Consider the following 19,375-nt stretch of genomic DNA (forward strand, 5'->3'; position numbering starts at 1 on the left):
GTGTGCGTTTTAATGACCCCTTTTGTGCGCATTTCCCTGTTAATATTGATCCAATGTTATTATCCATGCATGGTGTTGCGTCTTATTTGATGCACACTGTAAACGATATACGCATTCAAATATATTGCTTTTACATATTTAAAGCTAATATGTGATGATGTTACTTCAACTGGCAGTTTTAGTTTTTCAAAATGCGCTAAATGCCAGAGCCCTTAGGGCTGTGATTTACACCTTTAACACATAGAACGCATGCAGGTATGGTGGGCTGTCCAGCACAGACTGGCCTGCTTCAGTTGTACTCTACTGAACCACGATGACGTGCATTTCCACTGCAGCCTCACAGCCGTTACTGCGCTGATCGGAAGGTCACTGTTTGCTGAGCTTTCAGTCGTTTTGAATCTGTTTTGAACAAAAAAAAAGGAATATATTTTTTTTGACATGATGAACATGACAAAGTTATAGGAAGTATGTGTTTCTCACAGAGTACTCAGAGTTCCAAACGGTCACAGCTCACTCCAGCGTTGCAGCCAGAATGATGGGGTTGCAAATCTCCTTGCAGACATTAGTCTGAATTTCCCAAACTGCTTTACAAATCTGCCCATAAATTAAACTTCAAGAGGTGCCTATGTGGCAGCCAGGAGAAGTTTGAATCGTGCAAGCGCATGAACGCGTGCGTCCGTCTGCTGTCTTATGTGTGCGTGGGTGAGCGTTTGTTGTTGTGTATCCTCACAGTTTGGCCTACGCGACTTAAGCCCTTCTAGCCTTTAATAATCCCATCTAGGTCAGGGGTCACCGCCTTCTCTATGGCTGCTTATTGACCACAGGTGCAAGATGGCGCACTTCAAACATTCAGTCTCTAAAGAAGAAGAAGAAGTTTTGTTGAGATGATTTACTGTTACAGATTCTGTTATAGTGATGACTGTAGTGGTTTTACCCTGAAAGCAGCAGATTCTCTCTTTCATACACAAAGACGACAAAGAAAAGTCGGCAAAGGGCAGACACTGTTGTGGATGTTGTTGGCTGATTAAATCAGTACTATAGCAACCTAAAAACTCTCCCACAAAAAAGGCTTTTTAATTCTGCAATGAACACCTGGAGGAATATCTCTTAAAAATAGGTTATATTGTGACATTAAAGTTACATAATTAGGGATAAAGAGATTGTGGCGTAGAGGTTCAGTCTTTTAGGAATAAAGATGGAAAGAACCTGGTTTAAAAATAAAAGATTCTCATTTTAAAATAGATCATTCTTTCATCATATATGATACATACTGTGACAACTGGACAAAAAAACGCAGTATAACTAAAAAACCTTCAGGAACACCTTTATTCACACCCACTCGCACGCCACACTCACTGATGTCCTCCGGGCTAGCGCCTTCTTTCAGATCACCTTAGCAAAGTGCAACGCTCGATTATAGAACAAACAGCGAGGCTGTTAATCCGGAGCTATATGTTATTCCATAACCGATATCCATCCCCACGCATCAAGAAGCTTTTTTTTTTTTTTTTTTTTTTTTTTTTTTTTTGCAGCAGCAGCAGCAGCAGCAGCCCCTCCAAGAGCATAAAGACTCGTGGTCCAATCGCACAGCTGACTGACGTTTGGGTTTGTTTGTTGCTTCCTTTGTTCACAGAACTAAGTGCTCCCTCCCCGTTTTTTTTTTTTTTTTTTTGTCCAAAAATAAGATGATCATTGCCATGAAATTTGTGTTTGCTGCCTTTGTTTGGGTTTCAACTTATTTTCAGAGTTTGGGGTGACGAGTTTGAGATTGATCCTGTTGTCTGATGCACCAAAATCTTTAATTATTTATGAAAATATTGGATATCGTCCCCACTGGACTGAGGAGAAAAGCGATCATCCGACTTGTTGCCTGTGCAAAGTTCCAATACCAGCATTAGAGATGATGCAGGGGCACCTATGTGAAGACGAGACAAATATTGCCAAACACAACACTGCAATACGGTTCTGTTTTTCTTTAACAAGAACCCAAACTATACCATTAATTGAGAAAGAGAAGGGGAGAAATTTTGAATGCAGCCATACTGTCACGTGGAATGGGCGCATGGCCCTTTTCAAAATATGGAAATGAACAGTTTGATTGATTATACTTGGCCGGCAGTGATAATGCTGATGAAAAGCCATTTTACTGCCCAACATTTTGAGTAAAGGCAGCTACACGTCGTGAGATCTTAGACATCGCATTAGTTCTCTGCGAGCCACACTGGGCAACGGGCGTCTGAAGAGCTTGTTTACGATACCCTGTCTCATGTGTGCAGATTGCTTGATCAAGGCCCTTGCTGAATCGTAGTACTGTGCTTTGACTGTGATCTAAAGTAAGCTGTATGAGCTGACGGATGGAAAAATGACTGTCCTGTTCACTACTGTGTGTTAATGATCACTTAGGAGTTGTAATTCGTTTATTTCCTTCTATCTTGCGTCTTTGCGCAGTCATGGTGTGGGTTTGCTACATGTCGTACAGACTTGTGCTGCCGCAGCTCGGTTTGATTCAGTTTTTTTATTTCAAAAGTTCCCTTTGGCTCAATGAGGCTCCACGAGGTTTTGCGGTTTAAGAGATGTTGGTCGTAGAAGCAGACACACGGCAGGATGATCATTCTAAATTTCTGACACTGAAAATTTTCTAACTGTCTGACGTAGGACTACGATCAAAGGCATCCCCGAAATTCTTTGTCATCTTTCATCTGGAATGGCTAAGAATCACAGTGTGTACCAGGCTTTAGTTACTGAGAGTAATGGATAGGAAGTTGAGAATGAGTAAAGAGGGGGAGGGAATGTGTGAATGCAGAACTAACATACAGCTATCACACACACTTACATCCTTAAACCCAGTCTTAAAATGTAAAGTCAGTTCTTCAGCTGGATTTGTCTTTAGAACGAATTCTTAAATGATCATGACAATGTTTTTGTTGTTCTAAGGTAACAAGGTCTTCAGCTGTTGCATCATGCCAGCTGATGGTTCAGTGCAACACTGCTATCAACACCCTGTTGGGTCATGATTTACTGCGATGGCTGCAGGACATATCTTTGTAGAAGAATCTTCCCCTCCCGGGAAGCTGTTTTCCAGCAGCATCCTTGTGTTTATTGACTTTATTTTGTGTCATTTCTAATCAGCAGAATCCCGATCTGTCAGTGTTTCACTTGGAAGAAGCCACCTTGTGTGCACGCTCTAAAAATAGCGACCAGGTCAGAAACCTCGGCTGGATCTCTGGGTGTTTGAGTGGACATCAGCCAACAGTGGAGGTTGTTGGTGACATGTCTGCGTCACATGCTCCGCATGGGAGCTTCATGGCTGTGGACGCAATGGAAAACTTAAGGGTAAAGGATTTGTCAAGAGATACCTGTGGAGAGTGTTAAAGTTGCGTTTTCCTTTGGATGGATTACGTTAGAGCTTCACAAATAAGTTCTCTTTAAGCTACTCGACGTGTACCTTCAGGATTATTCTGTAATATGCCCCTGTGGAAGCACTTGTCAGATGGCTGATGCACTTTGATGTGATTTCCCTCTGATTCATACGTGGCTTATCATTTTAGTGGTTAATGTTTGGAGTTTAAATAAATCCTCTCTACCTTTTTGTTTTGACTAAAATATATTTGTACTCACAAATGACTCAATGCATGCTTGAACTTGAGTTGTGTGAACATGCCTGTGAGATGAGGGTTCCATCTGTGCCTTAACACCTTTTTGATTCAGTAGTGAATTCTCTTAAAGCAGCCATGTGCTGCATAAAAGTTTGTGGCTGTTGTGCTTCGTTGTATGCATCACATAAGCCTTAATGCTTCCCCACATTTTTGTCTATTTCCCCATAGTTTTCTTTTTTCTTTTTTTAGATGCCTCTGTAACCTCTTGTCCGTGCTCCTCCTCTGCTCTCACACTCTGCCCTCATCAACCCCCCACCTTTGTTGATCTCCCATCAATCTATCTCTCCATCTTTCCTGTTTGAGGCCACTAATTTGGGTCTGGCTGGCTCTCCTGCTGAGCAGCAAAGGAAATGACTGAGGAAGATTTCCATGATTACATTTTTGCCTTGTCTGTTTAAAGTTACATTTAGAAATAGACTCTTTGGTGACTTCCGTCGCTGCCTCTGTTGGGGAGGCTCAGCCAAAGAGTCAGTCATTCTCAGCTGATTTAGCGCGCTGCCATGCAGATTTAACGAATACCTTTTAGTTAGTGACCCTCATGTCTGTTTATAGGCACTTTAGAAATCAAACATCTTACTGTTACTGAATCTTTTGCTTGCTGCATATCTTGTAGCAGCGTTTACTGGTACTAATAAGAGCAATACCCTAGATTTTTTGAGTGCCTTTTTTCAACTTGTTGAGAACCAAAAACAAAGGAGCAAAAGTGTAAGAAATGAATTGCACATTTTGTTTGGCTAACATTGATTTTGGCTGATATTCAGCTTGTTATGGACAAGCTGAAAAAAGTCTTTTTTTTTTTTTTTTTTTTACTATGATTGCCTTGTAGCTCCTTTTCCCATCATGGAGTGACGCGCTCACTCAGCTCTGTCCCTCTTCTCTGCAGGGTCTGCTCTTCTCAAATTGATAAGGCTTGGTAACCTCTGAATCACATTAATACCATATAACAGAGTAGACAATAAGTAGGTAGAGAGCTCACACTAGCACACACAGCAAACCAAGCTCAAACTAACACCCACCAAAACTGAAATACTTGGATGTAAGTTTGATACTCGTCTGCAGTTTTTATTGGATTGATGGTTTCCTTAGCTAGGCTATTTAAAAAAAGAAAGAAAGATTGTCTCTGTATGTTTTGGACTGATTTAGATTGAAATTAATTGAATTTCATTGGATTATGATTGCATTACAACGAATTGGATTCTAATAGGCTTGAATTGGATTGTGTCTTTGAAGTGCCTTGAGAGGACATTTGTTGTAATTTGGCACTATATAAATAGAATTTAATTGAATTTCATTTTTAAGTGACCCTATATAACTGCTGATGAGATTTTGCTTCCAATAACAAAGCGAAAGGACATAGCAAAATAATTTTTACGTCGCTCCAATGTGCTACAACAATCCGAACGGGATTTAAATTTGAAGTTGAATGATATACAGGCGAGGAGGCCGGATCTTTCTACTCTGAGTTGGGAGTGTGGCGTGGAAATCCATGTCCAAATCTGAACAGTTTACTGAATATGATTTTAGAACCTTGGGGGGCCCAGAACAACTTGCCAAGATTATGTTTTATTTGGAGTATTTGAGTGACCTGTGCTGCCTTCTATTTGTCCTAAAGCACAGAAAAGTGCTACGTGCTCTTTATAATCTACAACAGTGCTAGTTGATTTCTTCCACTGTGTTGGTGTAAGTGATATTTGCACAATATGTTTATGTAACTGCATTAATGAGGGGTATCAACTGGCACAGGAAACATTATTTAAGCCATAACGTAGAGGGAGATGGAAAATAAGAAGGTGGGGTTTGCTGTTGTTCTCGGAGGACAATGCCTCCTAGAAAACATTGGCACAATAGGCTCCATTGACAAATGCACCAACGGCAGTTTGACATTTTGTTCCTGTGACTGGACATTGTGCAAATACCCAAACCACCAGTATCACAATGTTACTTTCACAGAGCTCCCAAAAGCACAAACAGGAGCTTCTGTGCATGGTGTGCCTCTGATTATAGCTGCGTAGTGTTTCAAAATCACTGAAACGTACAGTTGGGTCTGCAGCTACGTGGGAAGTGACACTTTTTTCTCAGTGTCGCAGGAGTGGATTTGAAATGAGACAAGGTTTGAAGTGCAAACTCTGATTAAAAAAATAATTTGACCCTTCAGAGTTCAGACTGTTTTTAAGTGCAGACTTGTATACGCAGGGGCTCAAATTCAAAGAAACAAGTTTAATATAATCAAGCATTAATTTTTAAAATTCAAAATGTTTGTCAAGACTCCTATACAGACTGTGACTGCCTGAAGTCTTGAACCCATGGACATCAATAAAGAATCCTTCTTTCTGATACTTTATCAGGGTTTTTCTGACCTTAATTTTGCCTTCAGTAGCTCTATAGCTTGGGCATTTGAGAATATTCAACTTCTTTACATTAAAAAAACCTGTCTTGTTGACGCTATATCCCTGTGTACTTCAGAATTCATCCCACTGCTTCTGTCCTCTGCCACATCATCAATAAACACTAATGAATCAGATGTGTTGAGGGAAAAAAAAAAAAGAAGTGTTCCCCTTGTTCTTTGTTTTCCTTTAAGAAAATGCACCACACTGTTGAACTGGCCCCTCCTAATGTTCCTTCTATCTGTCTGATGGATTTGTTTTGCTGTTGCCGCGTTGTGTGTGGGTTCACGGCACCCGCTTCCAAATACAAATGCCATATATGGAATCGGCTCCAGAACTTGTAGCTGCCGATGAAGATGGAGGAGCCCGCACCTGTACGTGAAACATTTGTGGCATTTTTTTCCAGTTGTTTTTTGCTGCTTTGAAAAGAAGGTTGTAAATACTCTCCTCCAACTAAGACGGTGTTGCGGTAAATGGCTTAAATAAGAAATAAAGGTATGCCAATCCTTCAAATATATGTGCAACTGCCTGAATATATTATCCTACATAGAATCCTAGCTTCGCATTTCTTTGCATCTTTGTCTCTGCTTCGGTGCATTAGCTGTCTTTTCCTTCTGTACGTTACATAAGAAAAGAGACTTTTATTTTTTTGTTTTGCTCGTGCTTTCCCTGTTTTCGTCCTGCGGCGGTGTAAGACCGAGTTTATCGTGAGGCAGCGTGGATAAAGAGTCACACAATACGAGACGTCGGCCGATATTTCAGTGATTGTGAAAGATCCCTGAGGCATTTTAAGACAGCTTTTGTTGGTGCACAGTATGTCTTCCCAAATAATTCTTTGCATGTGTTCACAAACTTCATCTGTTGCATTCTCAAGTGCTGGAGAAAGAAGCGATTGCATGACATTAGCCTTATGTGATTCAGTCAAACTGGCTTGTGCAGTAAAACAGGTGTTACCTGTTGCTGTATTTTCAAAGGAACATACGTTTGATGATGTAGATGAGAGCAAAATAGATCCAAAATACACATCTGCACCCACTTAACTTGATGTAGTGTCACGCATGGCCTTGATCTTCAGTGTATTCGCATTCAGTCACATTACAGACAAAAATGCAGTAGTGTGTTTAAATTATTTCTACCTATGTCTTTGAAGGCTGTCAGTCTAAGGTTAACTAAATCTCCTTTGGGTTGCCAGGTTTGCCAGGGTTTTCCAGCATGTTTGGGAAGAAGAAGAAACGGCTGGAGATCTCGGCTCCGTCTAACTTTGAGCACCGGGTCCACACGGGCTTCGACCCGCGGGAGCAGAAGTTCACCGGGCTGCCGCAGCAATGGCAGAGCCTGCTGGCGGACACTGCCAACCGCCCCAAGCCCATGGTGGACCCCTCTTACATCACCCCCATCCAGCTGGCACCAATGAAGGTAGAGAGCAAATAGACAGAGAGCATCTGGCCCGAGCACAGACGACAATTCATTAACACGTCCAGTCTACTTCTCGCCTCCTCTTCTTGCTCATCATACCTCCGTCTCCACGCTCACGCTCTCTCTGTCTGTATGATCTTACATTCTTCTCAGCCCTCCTTTTACTTTTCTGTCTTTGCGTTCTCACTCTGTGTCGGTGTGCGTCTCCTCGGCGTTCTTTGTTTCTCACTCCTTCACTCTCCACCTGTTCCACTGTTCTCCACACCATCTGGCCACCTCACACGATTCAAATGTCCCAATCATGTCTGAAACTCTAGTTATATGTGTTGTCTACATTTCATTGCTTTAAGACTGCATTAAACAATTTTGTGGTAAATAAAACCGAATGACTCCCTCGTGCCAAACTTCAACCAAATAACTTTCAATAGAGGAAATAAGACGAAGAAAGATAACGGTTAAAGTTACACAGGGTTTCCCTGCTTCAACCCTTTTTTTGGTCTGATACGCTGTGACCTGCAGCTTCTGCTTGCTTCCGCAGGGTAACTGCCTGACCAACTCTGCTCCTGGGACTCCTTTTACCTTTTAACTTGACAGTGCCGATAGGTACATATTATAGATATAGAGGATATAGCAGCCAATGTGTTTTTGTAATTTTAGGCAAATGATAGGGAAAACACATCGTTACACATACCAGGCCTCTGCTGCATATGCCCATGTGTTTGCTGAGGTTATGGACCGATCTATAAAGGCAAAAGAAAGTGCTCAAACTCAAGAGGCCTGTGAGTGTGAAAAACATTTAGTCATTTTGGCTAGTTTTGTCAAACATGGCTCACGCAAGCCATAAGACGATGTGTACTCCTGGTGTTTGTTACTCACTCTTACCTGTCCAAAGTTGTTTAATGTGGTTTTAAAGAGTGTATCTGAATGAATGTTTTTCATTGAATTGTGTCACAGTTACCAGCAACCAAACTGCCAGCTGATGTTTCCTCCTCTGAGTCGGCTGCGTGAATTCTCTGTAACTCCCCTGTGAATTTGTGTCTCCTCTTCTCTCTGAGTGTCTCCTTTGATGTGTTGTTGTTTATTGGTGGTTCTTATCGCTTTGACACATTCGATCTGCTGATAGTAGTCCGTGGCTAATTATATCTAAATTGCAACCTGACCTTTTTGTTCACCTGTCTCTGGGTTGTAACAGAACGCACTATTCTGTACACTGAGGGCCTTACCCTTACATACTGGAGGATGTAATGAATCCAATGGTTCTTTGCAGGGTCACAGCTTAAAGTGCAGCATTCATTCTCTTTCAGTGTACTGTCTGTGGTCCCATCATACTGCACGTGTGACCCAAACTCTGACCTCGCAGAGGGCCACTGCCCTCTAGCTTTCTAATGTTGGCCCGTTTGTCACGCTCGTGTTGCAATACAACACTTGCTTGCACCACTTCTGTTCACCTAGGTAATATATTAAGAGCGCTTTGTCGAGAAGCTTTCAAACACATTTATTTATTATTTTTTTTTTGGCGAATGAAAGCCCAGATACAAAAAAAGCAAAGAAGCCACTAACGGGTATTGCTAACTGGAAAACCCGGGAAAAAAAAAAACAAGTCAGTCAAAGTTATACAACAGAGAACAGCAATATGCCACAGGAAATATCTCTGAAGAGGGGGAAACAAGAAAATAATTCTCTTGCTCTCTTCACAGATATCTCCCAAGAAAGTCCGGTCATCTGAAACGCCGTTGCCCAAAGTATGACTTCCTCTTCCCTTAAGTTTTCAATACCTCCCCCTCTCCTTTTTCTTTTTTTTTCTTTTTCCTAATGGCCGCTCTCACACAGTCACACCGCATCTCTCCTCTGCCGCCTGCTGCCATGCGCTCAGGTGGAGGTGGCTTGTCAGCAGGAACAGGGAGGAACACAGCGAATGACTCCACACATGACATAACTACATCGTCGTGCCAAGTCTTTTCTTAGACTTCATCTCCTCTCTTCTTCTGTTTTGTTTGCATGAGCCTCCGTAGAAAAGACGAGACTAACTGCAGTGGCATGTTCCCTTTGTTTCTCCTCTTGCTACAAAGCACCATTGATGATGATAATGATGATGTTGATGATGATGATGATCATAATGATGATAATGATGATGATGATGGGTGCTGAGATGTGAAGTGCATGTTGCTATGGCAGCTGATTTTGCTCTGCTGGGGACCTCTGCTCTGTAGAAAATAGGTCATAAAGGGTTTGCATGCGTTAGGAAAACTCTTTGTTCCACATCTTCATCCGACCCGAACCAGCCGAGGCAAAGTGCCCCTCCTCTCCGATCCCATCCCATCCAAAGCTTCTGTTCCATGAAATGAAACCTTAATGTTCTGAAACACGTGACATTATACATTTGCATCAATAGTAAGGTAAAGAAATGGTCAAGTTGAAGTCTACAAGACCAAGAAACTTTCAAGGACAACTGCTCATTAGATTGTTAGAAAGGCGAATCAAATATGTTTGACCTTCATACGTTTGTATCAGACTCTGAAGTCGTAGTTCACTCTGCTTCTGTGCAAAATCCAGTGTCAGAAAATTGCAAATTGACATCTAAACAATTCTGATACATTTCGGAAACGAGTGCTTTGCTGTGCTTAAGTTAAAAGGGAAGTTTTTACCATCAAACGGGGAATCATTGCAGAATGAACGGTGCGGACTGTTGTGAAAAGAACAGCTCCCCAAATATTAAGCATAGTTGTGGATTGATTATGGTTTTAGCTTCTCTCACAGCTTATAGCGTGGGGAATATATCACTGGTAGAGGGAAGAATAGATTCGCCTAAATACCAGGAAATTATTTTAAGCAAACATGACACAGTCTGTAAAGAAGTTGAAGAGGATTAAAAGTTGACTGGCTTCTACAAAAGGATAATGATTCAAAACACAACTCAAAATCAACAGTGTACTGTGTCAGGAAGTCATAGAAGTCCATGGTCTGAACTTCACTGGAAATTTGTGGATAGACCTCAAAAGATAAGTCCCAGAGAGGCTTGAAACTTTAAATAAAGGAACTATAAAAAAATAATCTCTTATGAGAGATGAGGTTATGCCTTTTAGAGATCAGGTCATATTTTTCCTCTCTTGGCTGTGCCCAGTAAAACAATTTTCAACCCTGAGCCTTTGCCTGCCACTTTATCTTCTGTATATCAAGCCATTATTACTATGATATATCCTGATTATGTCACAGTTTATCTTGAATTCTTTTAAAAGCCACATCTTGTTGTATTTCAGTATAAAAGTAGGTCAATAATAGAACAATTGTGTTATAATCTGTACTTAGACTTACATTTGGGCCGAGCTCGTAGTTGTAATCGACAGGCACAATTTAAAGAAAAACTGTTTCACACACAATGAGCTCAGTAACGCGAAACTAAAGTCCTCAAACCAACCCAATTCCAAAAAGGTTGGGAAGATGTGTAAATGACGAGAGAATGCAATGACTCGCAGATCTGATAGCTGTAAAGCTATTAGCTATATTTCATTCAAAATATGAAGACATAGAAAACATATCAAATGTTGAAAGTGAGACTTTTCACTACTTCATGAAGAATATCAGCTTATGTTAAATTTTATGTCAGCAATAAATGGCTTAAAAAAGAACTAAAGAACAGGGATGAACTTATGGGAGAGAAATAGTTGGTCTCATCCTTGATATAGGATTCTAGCTCCTCAACAGTTTTCCTCTTTTGATTAAATTGCTCCACAATTTTGTAGGCGTAGTTTTTTTTGCAGTTTGTTGCTTTTTACCTCTGAGAAACTCTGCCTCTTTAAGTTGCTCTTTGTATACCCAGTCATGTTACTGACCTGTTGCCAGTTAACCTAGTTAGTTGCAATGTGTACCTCCAGCTGTTTCTTTTTAATACCGCTTTTCTGGCCTTCTGCCCTGGTAAAATGTCTCACTTTAAACATTTGACATTTGCTTCCTATGTTCTATAGTGGACAAAATATTGAATCACGCAATGTGCAAATCATTGCATTCTGTTTTCATTCATAGTACACCGAAAAACATCGTGCTTACATGAACATAAGATCCCAGGATGGCGCATAAGTCACAAAGTAGTTTCATGTCACACAGAAGCAGAGATGGGGACTCAAGTCACTGTGACTTGGACTCAAGTCGACTCGAGTTGCTGTTTTGATGACTTGTGACTTGACTTGACAAAAAATAAAAGACTTGAGACTCGACTCGGACTTGGAAGTTAAAGACTCGGCACTTGACTTGACTTGAGACACGATGACTTGAATGACTTGAGTGTTAAGCATCTAGCATAACTTCGAACTTTGTTCGTCATTTGAAGATCCATTCTGACCAGTAAGTGCTTGTCAAATTGGCTAATATTATCCTGTTAGCCTAGTTGGTAGTTAGCTAACGTTAGCTTGATATGATATGGGATGGACAGGTTGGACACATTGGCCAATGATGTTTACTGACAGTTACTTATATCTTGTCTTTTCACTTTATTAAGATCAGATTCTGCAGGTAAAATTGCAATAATAAGGTGACTTGACTTGACTTGACTTTGCCCAAGAAAAAATTACTTGGGACTTACTTGAGACTTGAAAGCTAAGACTTGAGACTTACTTGAGACTTGCACATGTGTGACTTGGACCCATCTCTGCACAGAAGTCAGGGTCACTTAACACCCACGTTAAATCCAACTTGTAGTGTTCATGCAGAGAATTCAAACTAACCAATTTGTGATTTCTGTGTTAGTCAGTAGTTTGAAGAAGCAGAGGAGAGGAAGGAAGGACCTGCAAAACGCTTAAATTTGGGATGGGTGAATCGGGTCTTTTTTTTTTTTTTGTTACTTTATCAATTCATTGAAAGTGTGTGTGTATGTTTTTTTTAAAAATATTATTTTTTTTAGGCTTATGTTTGTGTGTTTTGCATTACCCATGCTGTGTCTTCTTTTGGATAAAGAAAAAAAAAGAAATTCTCATAAATTGAATGAATTAATAAAACCCCAAGTCTTCGTCTGGGGTAAAAGTGTGTCATTAAGTATTAAGTCGTGGTCATGGTAAGTTTAAGGTGAAGTTCTCAGAAAATGCATGTCATGATCCTCTGAACCGTGGCTGTGTTATGAGTGCGTGACCCTGATCACCAAGGTGGGCTGGGTTATTTATAGTGTCTCACCATAGCCTGATATCCTTCTCCCTGGTTGCCCTGACACTTGATTGACACAAGGCTTCATCTGCTTGGCAGACTCCCCCAGCTCTGTCAACTGAGTGTGTATGAGAGTGTGTGTGTTTATGCACACACCAGGTGGGCATGCATAAAGCAGTCCCCAACAAACACTATACAGGGACAGCGCAAGCTGAAAGGTTGACATATCGTGTCTGTCTTACTGTCTGTGTGTTAGTGTACATATTTTTTGTGGGATTGTGCGTGCGTTGAGCATTTGGAGAGGTCAGCACGCTCATCATGCTGAAATAACCACTACCCCGGCCCTCTGGCTTGCGCATTCATCGTTTATTCAAAAGGCTTTTGTACTCATTGTCAGACTGCTCATCTCAGCTGAGCTTGAGTATTGCTTAAAGCTTTGACTCTGAAATCTGTTTTGCCTTCTCCTCTAACCCCCACCTGCCCTTAGCACATATGTTTATCCAAAAGTGTAGGCTAACAAAGCCAGCACCCTAACAGCCCTACCAGCATTTCCATGTGTTTCAATATTGGGGCTAAAAGCTTCTGCACTCTGAGATTTTTAAGCTGTTTGCGAGGCGCAGAACTTCTTCATATGCTGCCTTCTCTCTTGACTTGATTTCGCACGAGTGGGCGTGTGCGTAGGTGTGATGCAAGGTTACATGTGTGCTAATGTGATGCATTCATTAGCACTAGCAGGGGCAGTGCCATGGCTATTATTAATGTCAGGCTCCTGTTGCACCTTGACTTTGACACCCTCAAACTGCAGACTCCTGTGGAGCAAAGGGTGATGATTTACCGTGATGATGTCTGGGTATGTTTGTGCTTGCTTGTAGATGAATGTGTTTGTGCGTATCAGCGTCGGTATTTATGGCCATTGGCTTGTTCATGCTATCAGCTTGTTTCTCGATGCTCGTGTTTCCGGAGCCTTGGGCCAGTATTAGATTACTTGGTTCGTGTAAATGAGAAACTGAATAACACGTGTAAAAGGCGAGTTTGGTGAGGGGGGGAAAAAAAAAAAAAAAAAATCAATATTTGTGTAAATGATATTTTCTCCACCTTACTTGCCATCAATCAGCCTTCTCTGACAAATAATTGATGCCATTAAAGTTCACTCTTCCCCAGATTCCATTGACGAAAACGATCATTTCCCCACACCAGAACACGGGAGTTGCTAGTCTATTGCTGCCTTTAGCGTTTTAAGAGGATAGTTCTGATCAGAATCAACATGTTAAAACATCAGTCACACAGTAAACAGTAGACCGACAACTCCTTTGTTCTGGGAAGTAAAACTATGGTTTTAGACCACAATCCTTTAAACACCCTGTGTAGTTAGAAATAACAAAGGCAAATCTTGAACTTTTAAATATCCAGACCAAATATAAAGGAGGGGCCTTTTTGAGGTGACCAGGTTATGTTTTTCAGATGACCCCATTTTACTGCAGCACATTGCTGAGCTTTCGTGCCAGTCCTCTTCTCTCCCTCTCCAAACTGGGGCCAAGCAACCGTGATCCACTGTCGTTTATACACTTACTCAGGACAAGTACCTCATACAATCCCACTTCAAAGCACCGCAACGGTCTCTGTAATGTTTACACCTTTACACAACACGAGGCTTATCTAGTGGCAGAGGACTAGGTTGCCCCTAAGAGTTAAAGCTTTGCCAGAAAGACAGAAACGCAGTAATAATCTGTGTAAAGACGTGAGAGTAAAGCCAAAGTACATAAAGCCAAGTGTTACCAGAGCACGTGCGCCCTGGTGTCGTTGTGCTGTAAAAACAGTCCCATTTTATTTAGGTCAGGTTCCTGGTGAATGCAGTTTGGATGTTTCTCTTTGACTTATGTTGATCCAGTTGTTTTGCACGGATGAATTAGAAGAGGGCAAGGATGAATGGAGACACTGGGAGACATGCAGGCAGCACTGAGCAGCAGTAGGGCTGATTCATAGTGGCCTACGAGTGCTCTTAAAAAGGTTACCGACAGCCTGTATTTACATTTCACACTTGCTGGGACATTGTGATATTTCCTAACTCATTTGGAAGGCCATGTTGGTACAATTGAATGAAGTAGCTTTTGTGAGAGGATGCTGTTTACTGTGACTGCTGCTGATGGTTCCCAAAACTGGCTGCCGACACCCTCTCGATATCCAAGCATCTTGCATTTCAGCTGTAGGTTGAAATGAGCTGTAGGTAGTGTAGGTGGAGAGGTGGTGATATTTTAGGTAGCTGAACAGCTCTCTGCTGTAAAGCCCATTATAGCTGCACTGAAAATATCTTGACTCAACATCACGTTGGAAATATGCACCAGAATACATGCAGGACTGCAAGGTGAATTTCCAGGACGTGCTGTTTAGCAAAGTTTTTTTTTTTTTTTTTTTTTTAGCAGCTTAAATGATAATCCTCGTATTTGTGAGGATTGAGCATTTAGCTTGGGTTAAACAGAAACAAATTGCCTCGATGGATGTGAATTAGCAGAAGACCGTCGGGCACAGTCAACACCATGTGGCAATTAGCGTGACATGCAGGGTGATATCTGGTGCTACTGTAAATGTCAGTGGGTCAGTGAAAGCAGCTGCCCACCTTCCCCCACCAGCTTACTGGCAGGTGACGGCGGAGGAGGAGGAGGTTGGGGGGACTCGATCATTAAGTCTCTCAGATGATGGTTTCAGTGGGTGCAGAGCCAGAATTGCAGTCGATCCGTGCAGCTGCAGCCGGGAAGAGCAACTTGTTATGGGGGAAAGGGCGCAGGAGGACTGAGGAGTTAAGGGAGGCGGGGAGACAGGCGGCAGGAGCGATGAAGACCGAGGAGGCGCTGGTGTTCAACCCCCCGGCACAGACGGTTCATAAGCAGTTACAGGTGGGGTGTTTCTGCTTCTGGAGAGCCAACACTGCATGCTGGTACAGTATGCTGGCTATGCAGATTTGTCTCTACAACAGGTCTCAGTGCTCACTGCCAGCAGTTCCAGGCTCTTAGTGAAAAAAAAACAAAAACCAGACTAAACAGTGATGGTGCAGGTAAGACTGTTGCTGCTGTGGCCAGTTCTTTTTTTTTTTTTTTTTTTTTTTAGCTGACATTACAGAGATGTCGTGTTTAAAGGTCACATGTTTGACTATGTTTAAAATCTCTTGTCTATTTTTGTTGCATTTTTAACACCCGAGTTTGACATTCCATGAATTATGGCCGCACACAGTGCCGCTTGTTTCTCATGTTTCATGAGAGAGTGCAAGTTTATGCCCTAAGCACAACATGGCAGATATTTTTGTAGCTTTGCTGTGTGTATACATTTAGAAACTTCTAGAGATCGTGTTTCTGATTTTTCTGGGGTCAGCCAGTCCTTGCCTCAGGTATGAAAATGCAATGCCGTGCTTCTATTGAATAAGGAAGGGGGATATTACGGTCCTGACGTGCGCACACACAGTGAGTTGCTAATTTGGGGAAAGAGTTTATTGCTGTGTGTTAATTACATTGGGCAAGACTGTTCAGATTGAGAAAGAACTAGGTCTAGACAAGTGCTTAGATATGGAGCAAGCCCAGAATAATTGATGATGTCCTCTTGTTGCAAGTCTACTGTCTTCGAGAGTCTCGTTTAAAAAGGACAGTAATTGAGGCGTTTGTCTCCGATGACGATCTTGCAAGTGCTCCACATCTGCCAAACTGCATTCGTGCTCTCAACTTTCATGCGCATTGACTGTGTCAGTCCTTTGACTCTTTAATGTGCAGAAGAGGAGGTTGGATGCTGTGATCAATATGCATTTAATTTCGAGTTTAATTTGATTTTGACTCGGTGTGTGGTACACTCTGACTTAAATTGATCCGGGATTAAATTGGTCAAAGCAGAAATGGTCTGGAAGGAAAATAACTCCTGATTGATGTGTGTCTGTGTGCGTGCACCCTCACACAGATAGAGAGAGCATCTGTCTTTCTTGGCACTGAGCTGAAGTGGATGGCATTGATTTAGACCTCTCTCGTTCCTTCCTCCGCTCTGCTCCCGCTCCTCCTCCTCCGCCGCTTTCTCACTTTGTCTTCTCGCGCGGCTGCCATTCACAGTCACACTCTGCAAATTACCTCTCGCGGAGGCTTCGGAGCCAAAGTCGACAGGGGAATTTTGGCTTTCAGCGACGTTCGCTGTACTCTGCCAGGGCAGCTCAAACTGTCCTGGCTAACAACCAATGTCTGAATGTGGGCTTTTTGGAAGGACATTCGGAGTGTGAATTTTAAACAGGGGATGGAAGAAAATGACTTGAGATCTGACTTGATGTGTCAGACTTTAAACGCTGCAGTTTTAAAGTGGATTTGCAGTGCTTCCCAATTTCTTGATGAGATGCCGTAGAGTAACTGCTAATGCTCTTGAACACATAACTGTCGCTGCACTGCTGCTCAATAAGCTTCTGCTACTTTACACATGGTGTGAGGCAGTTTGATGGTTGGAACTGTAGTATCCTCATGTGGCCAGATTCCAAACTACAACTTCCAGTTTGAATCCAATACCTCCTCATGTGGAAGATTATGGAAATTAAAATAGGTTTTGACCCTTCTATCAGTTTAGAGAGCCTATGTTTTTATTATTATTATTACTCTTTTCTTTTATTCCATCAATGCTCTTTTACCAGGCCAGATTACTCATTGTTCTCATGCTTTATTTTAAATGCCTCATGAGTTCGACTGGATCTTTTAGAGTGTGGAATAGAGTCTGCCTGTACTAATGCAGCATTATTTCTTAAAGAACATTTACATTTTAAGATATTGCCGACGTATTTGCATTCTATAAACTAACATGCTATTATTCATTTTGATGCAGACTGAATCGGCTCTCATAATCCCATTCATGCCCAGTACGACTCTATTACTATAGATTGACTGCAGTAAGTTACTGTTAATTTAAGTTACTGATCATTTATCAGCATAAAAGAGCAGTTTCTTTCAAGCAGACCCTTCACACACCTCATCCAATTTGAGCAGGGGAGGTGAACTGACCACCAACTGCTCCGTTTGTCTTTTGTAATCTGCATTTGTGGCCATTTATTGATATGTTTCGGGAAAAAATGTGATTAAGTGTAGCGATTTATTGAAACGTGCAAAGGTAAATGAAAATACAGTATTTAAGAAAAAAGCGGAGTTTGTACAAATGGGCTTGAAAGCAAACATTTAATATGAGCATCTTTATTCTTCAACAGTCTGAACCCTCATAGATCTTTCTTGTCATTTCCCTTAAGCAGTCTTCAGGAATAGTTCTCCAGGCTTCTTGAAGGACATTCCAAAGCTCTTCTTTGGACGATGAGCATTTCTGATGAGGCTTCAGTGAACACTAGATGGATCAGCTGAAAGGCCAGGTCCATCTCTCGGGTCCTGTGCCAGGTCTTTCACTTCTCTTGTACTCCACTACACCAGTTTCCTAAAAAAATTTTTAAAGACGCACTCCTCACCTACTGAGATATGCCAAGTTTTTGGCTAATAGCTCTTTGGAAATCACCTTGTTGGTGCAAAAATGTTATTTGATGCCTGTCAAACTGTGTTATCTTTGACAATTTTTGGTGGTGCAACTAAAGAAATGGCAACAATGTGTCGCAGCAGGCTAAAGATACTATTTGAAATTGGTTCTCTGCTAAGTTGTCTGTTTGGTGTAGATACAACACTGGTCCATCCCTTGAGTTAGGTGACTTTGAAGCTGCTCGAATAAGTCAAAAGGTCAGTGTTCAGCGGCTTCCCACACAAAAGATAAAAAGGGTCATATAAAGGGACTGGAATGAAAATGAAGGGGGGGACAGCCGATGTCCAAAGAAAAACTATTAAAGATCCTCAGAAAACTTGGAGGACTGTTGCTTATGAGCACTTTAAAAGATTACAAGAAAGTTTGGCCACTTGGCAGCAAAATATGAAGAAATGAGGGGTGAAGTAAAACGTTTACACAGTACTCTCTCATACTGAGTTGTTCTATGTTTGCAGTTCAGTTGGTGATGTAACTTCATTTCAGATATAGGAAGCTCTGGCTCCATGACTGCAGTAGGTTGCTGGTTTGGGATTAGTAGTTACAGGTAAAGCACTGGACTTCTCTGGAGTAAAAGCTTCTTTAAGGAGCAAAAATTGAGCTGCCAGGTAAACTCAATTCACTGAATGCTTACCCCCTTCCACTTTGACTTGACACAATATAGTGATTATGTTTGCGCATATATTTCTGGAATTTTAATAGCATTACTTGAAGCCTTTAGATTTCTTTAGAAAGTAGTGGTGTTAAGGAAACACCCCCAACATCCCAAACTGATCTCGATTTTCTTTTCTTTTATATATAAATATTCATAGTAGTTAAATGGAACACATTTTTGACACCTACTATTTTTTTCTGTATAAATTATTGAGGAATGAATGAATTAATGCATGAAAACATAAATCAGTTAACAAACTGTTGCAAAGTTAAAATGCGGTTGGTGTTTTGTTTTTATCTCGGCATCAACTGAACTGACGAGATCACATACAGTCGGCAAGAAACACAGGTGACTTTTCATTAGACAACATGAATGGAAACTCTCAACCAACAATTCAATGTTCAGGGTTCAGAGGCGCTCCCTCTTACCAACATGTTCAAGGTTACACATCTACTAAAAAAAAAAAAGGGCTAAAATTCCCACATTACGGCCCTATTTGCAGTCTCCGTCTGCCCATATAGTCTGAGACTTTTTTTAGAAAGGTGTTGCAGCAGTCCCTGAAGCCATGTGCCAGTGAAACCCATTATACTGCCTTGCTGATATTCCTGCTGTGT

General features: G+C 41.4%; 1 protein-coding gene across 4 annotated transcripts in view; it reads left to right on the forward strand.

Moving 5' to 3' along the window:
* The window catches only part of pak5 (p21 protein (Cdc42/Rac)-activated kinase 5), a 73,593-nt gene that overhangs the window by 23,999 nt on the left and 30,219 nt on the right, over window positions 1-19,375 (forward strand). For 2 of the 4 annotated variants that reach the window (XM_075458505.1, XM_075458506.1), the window contains exons 2-3: window positions 7,233-7,456; window positions 9,154-9,198. In XM_075458505.1, coding sequence (XP_075314620.1) covers window positions 7,253-7,456; window positions 9,154-9,198 — 249 coding nt within the window. In that variant the 5' untranslated portion in view covers window positions 7,233-7,252. Of the gene's footprint in view, window positions 1-3,273; window positions 3,334-7,232; window positions 7,457-9,153; window positions 9,199-19,375 lie in introns of those variants that run through there. The other 2 variants (XM_075458507.1, XM_075458508.1) reach the window with 2 other exon arrangements.

The sequence above is a fragment of the Odontesthes bonariensis genome, chromosome 24, assembly GCF_027942865.1.
Source record: "Odontesthes bonariensis isolate fOdoBon6 chromosome 24, fOdoBon6.hap1, whole genome shotgun sequence".
In the NCBI taxonomy this organism is placed as follows: Eukaryota; Metazoa; Chordata; class Actinopteri; order Atheriniformes; family Atherinopsidae; genus Odontesthes; species Odontesthes bonariensis.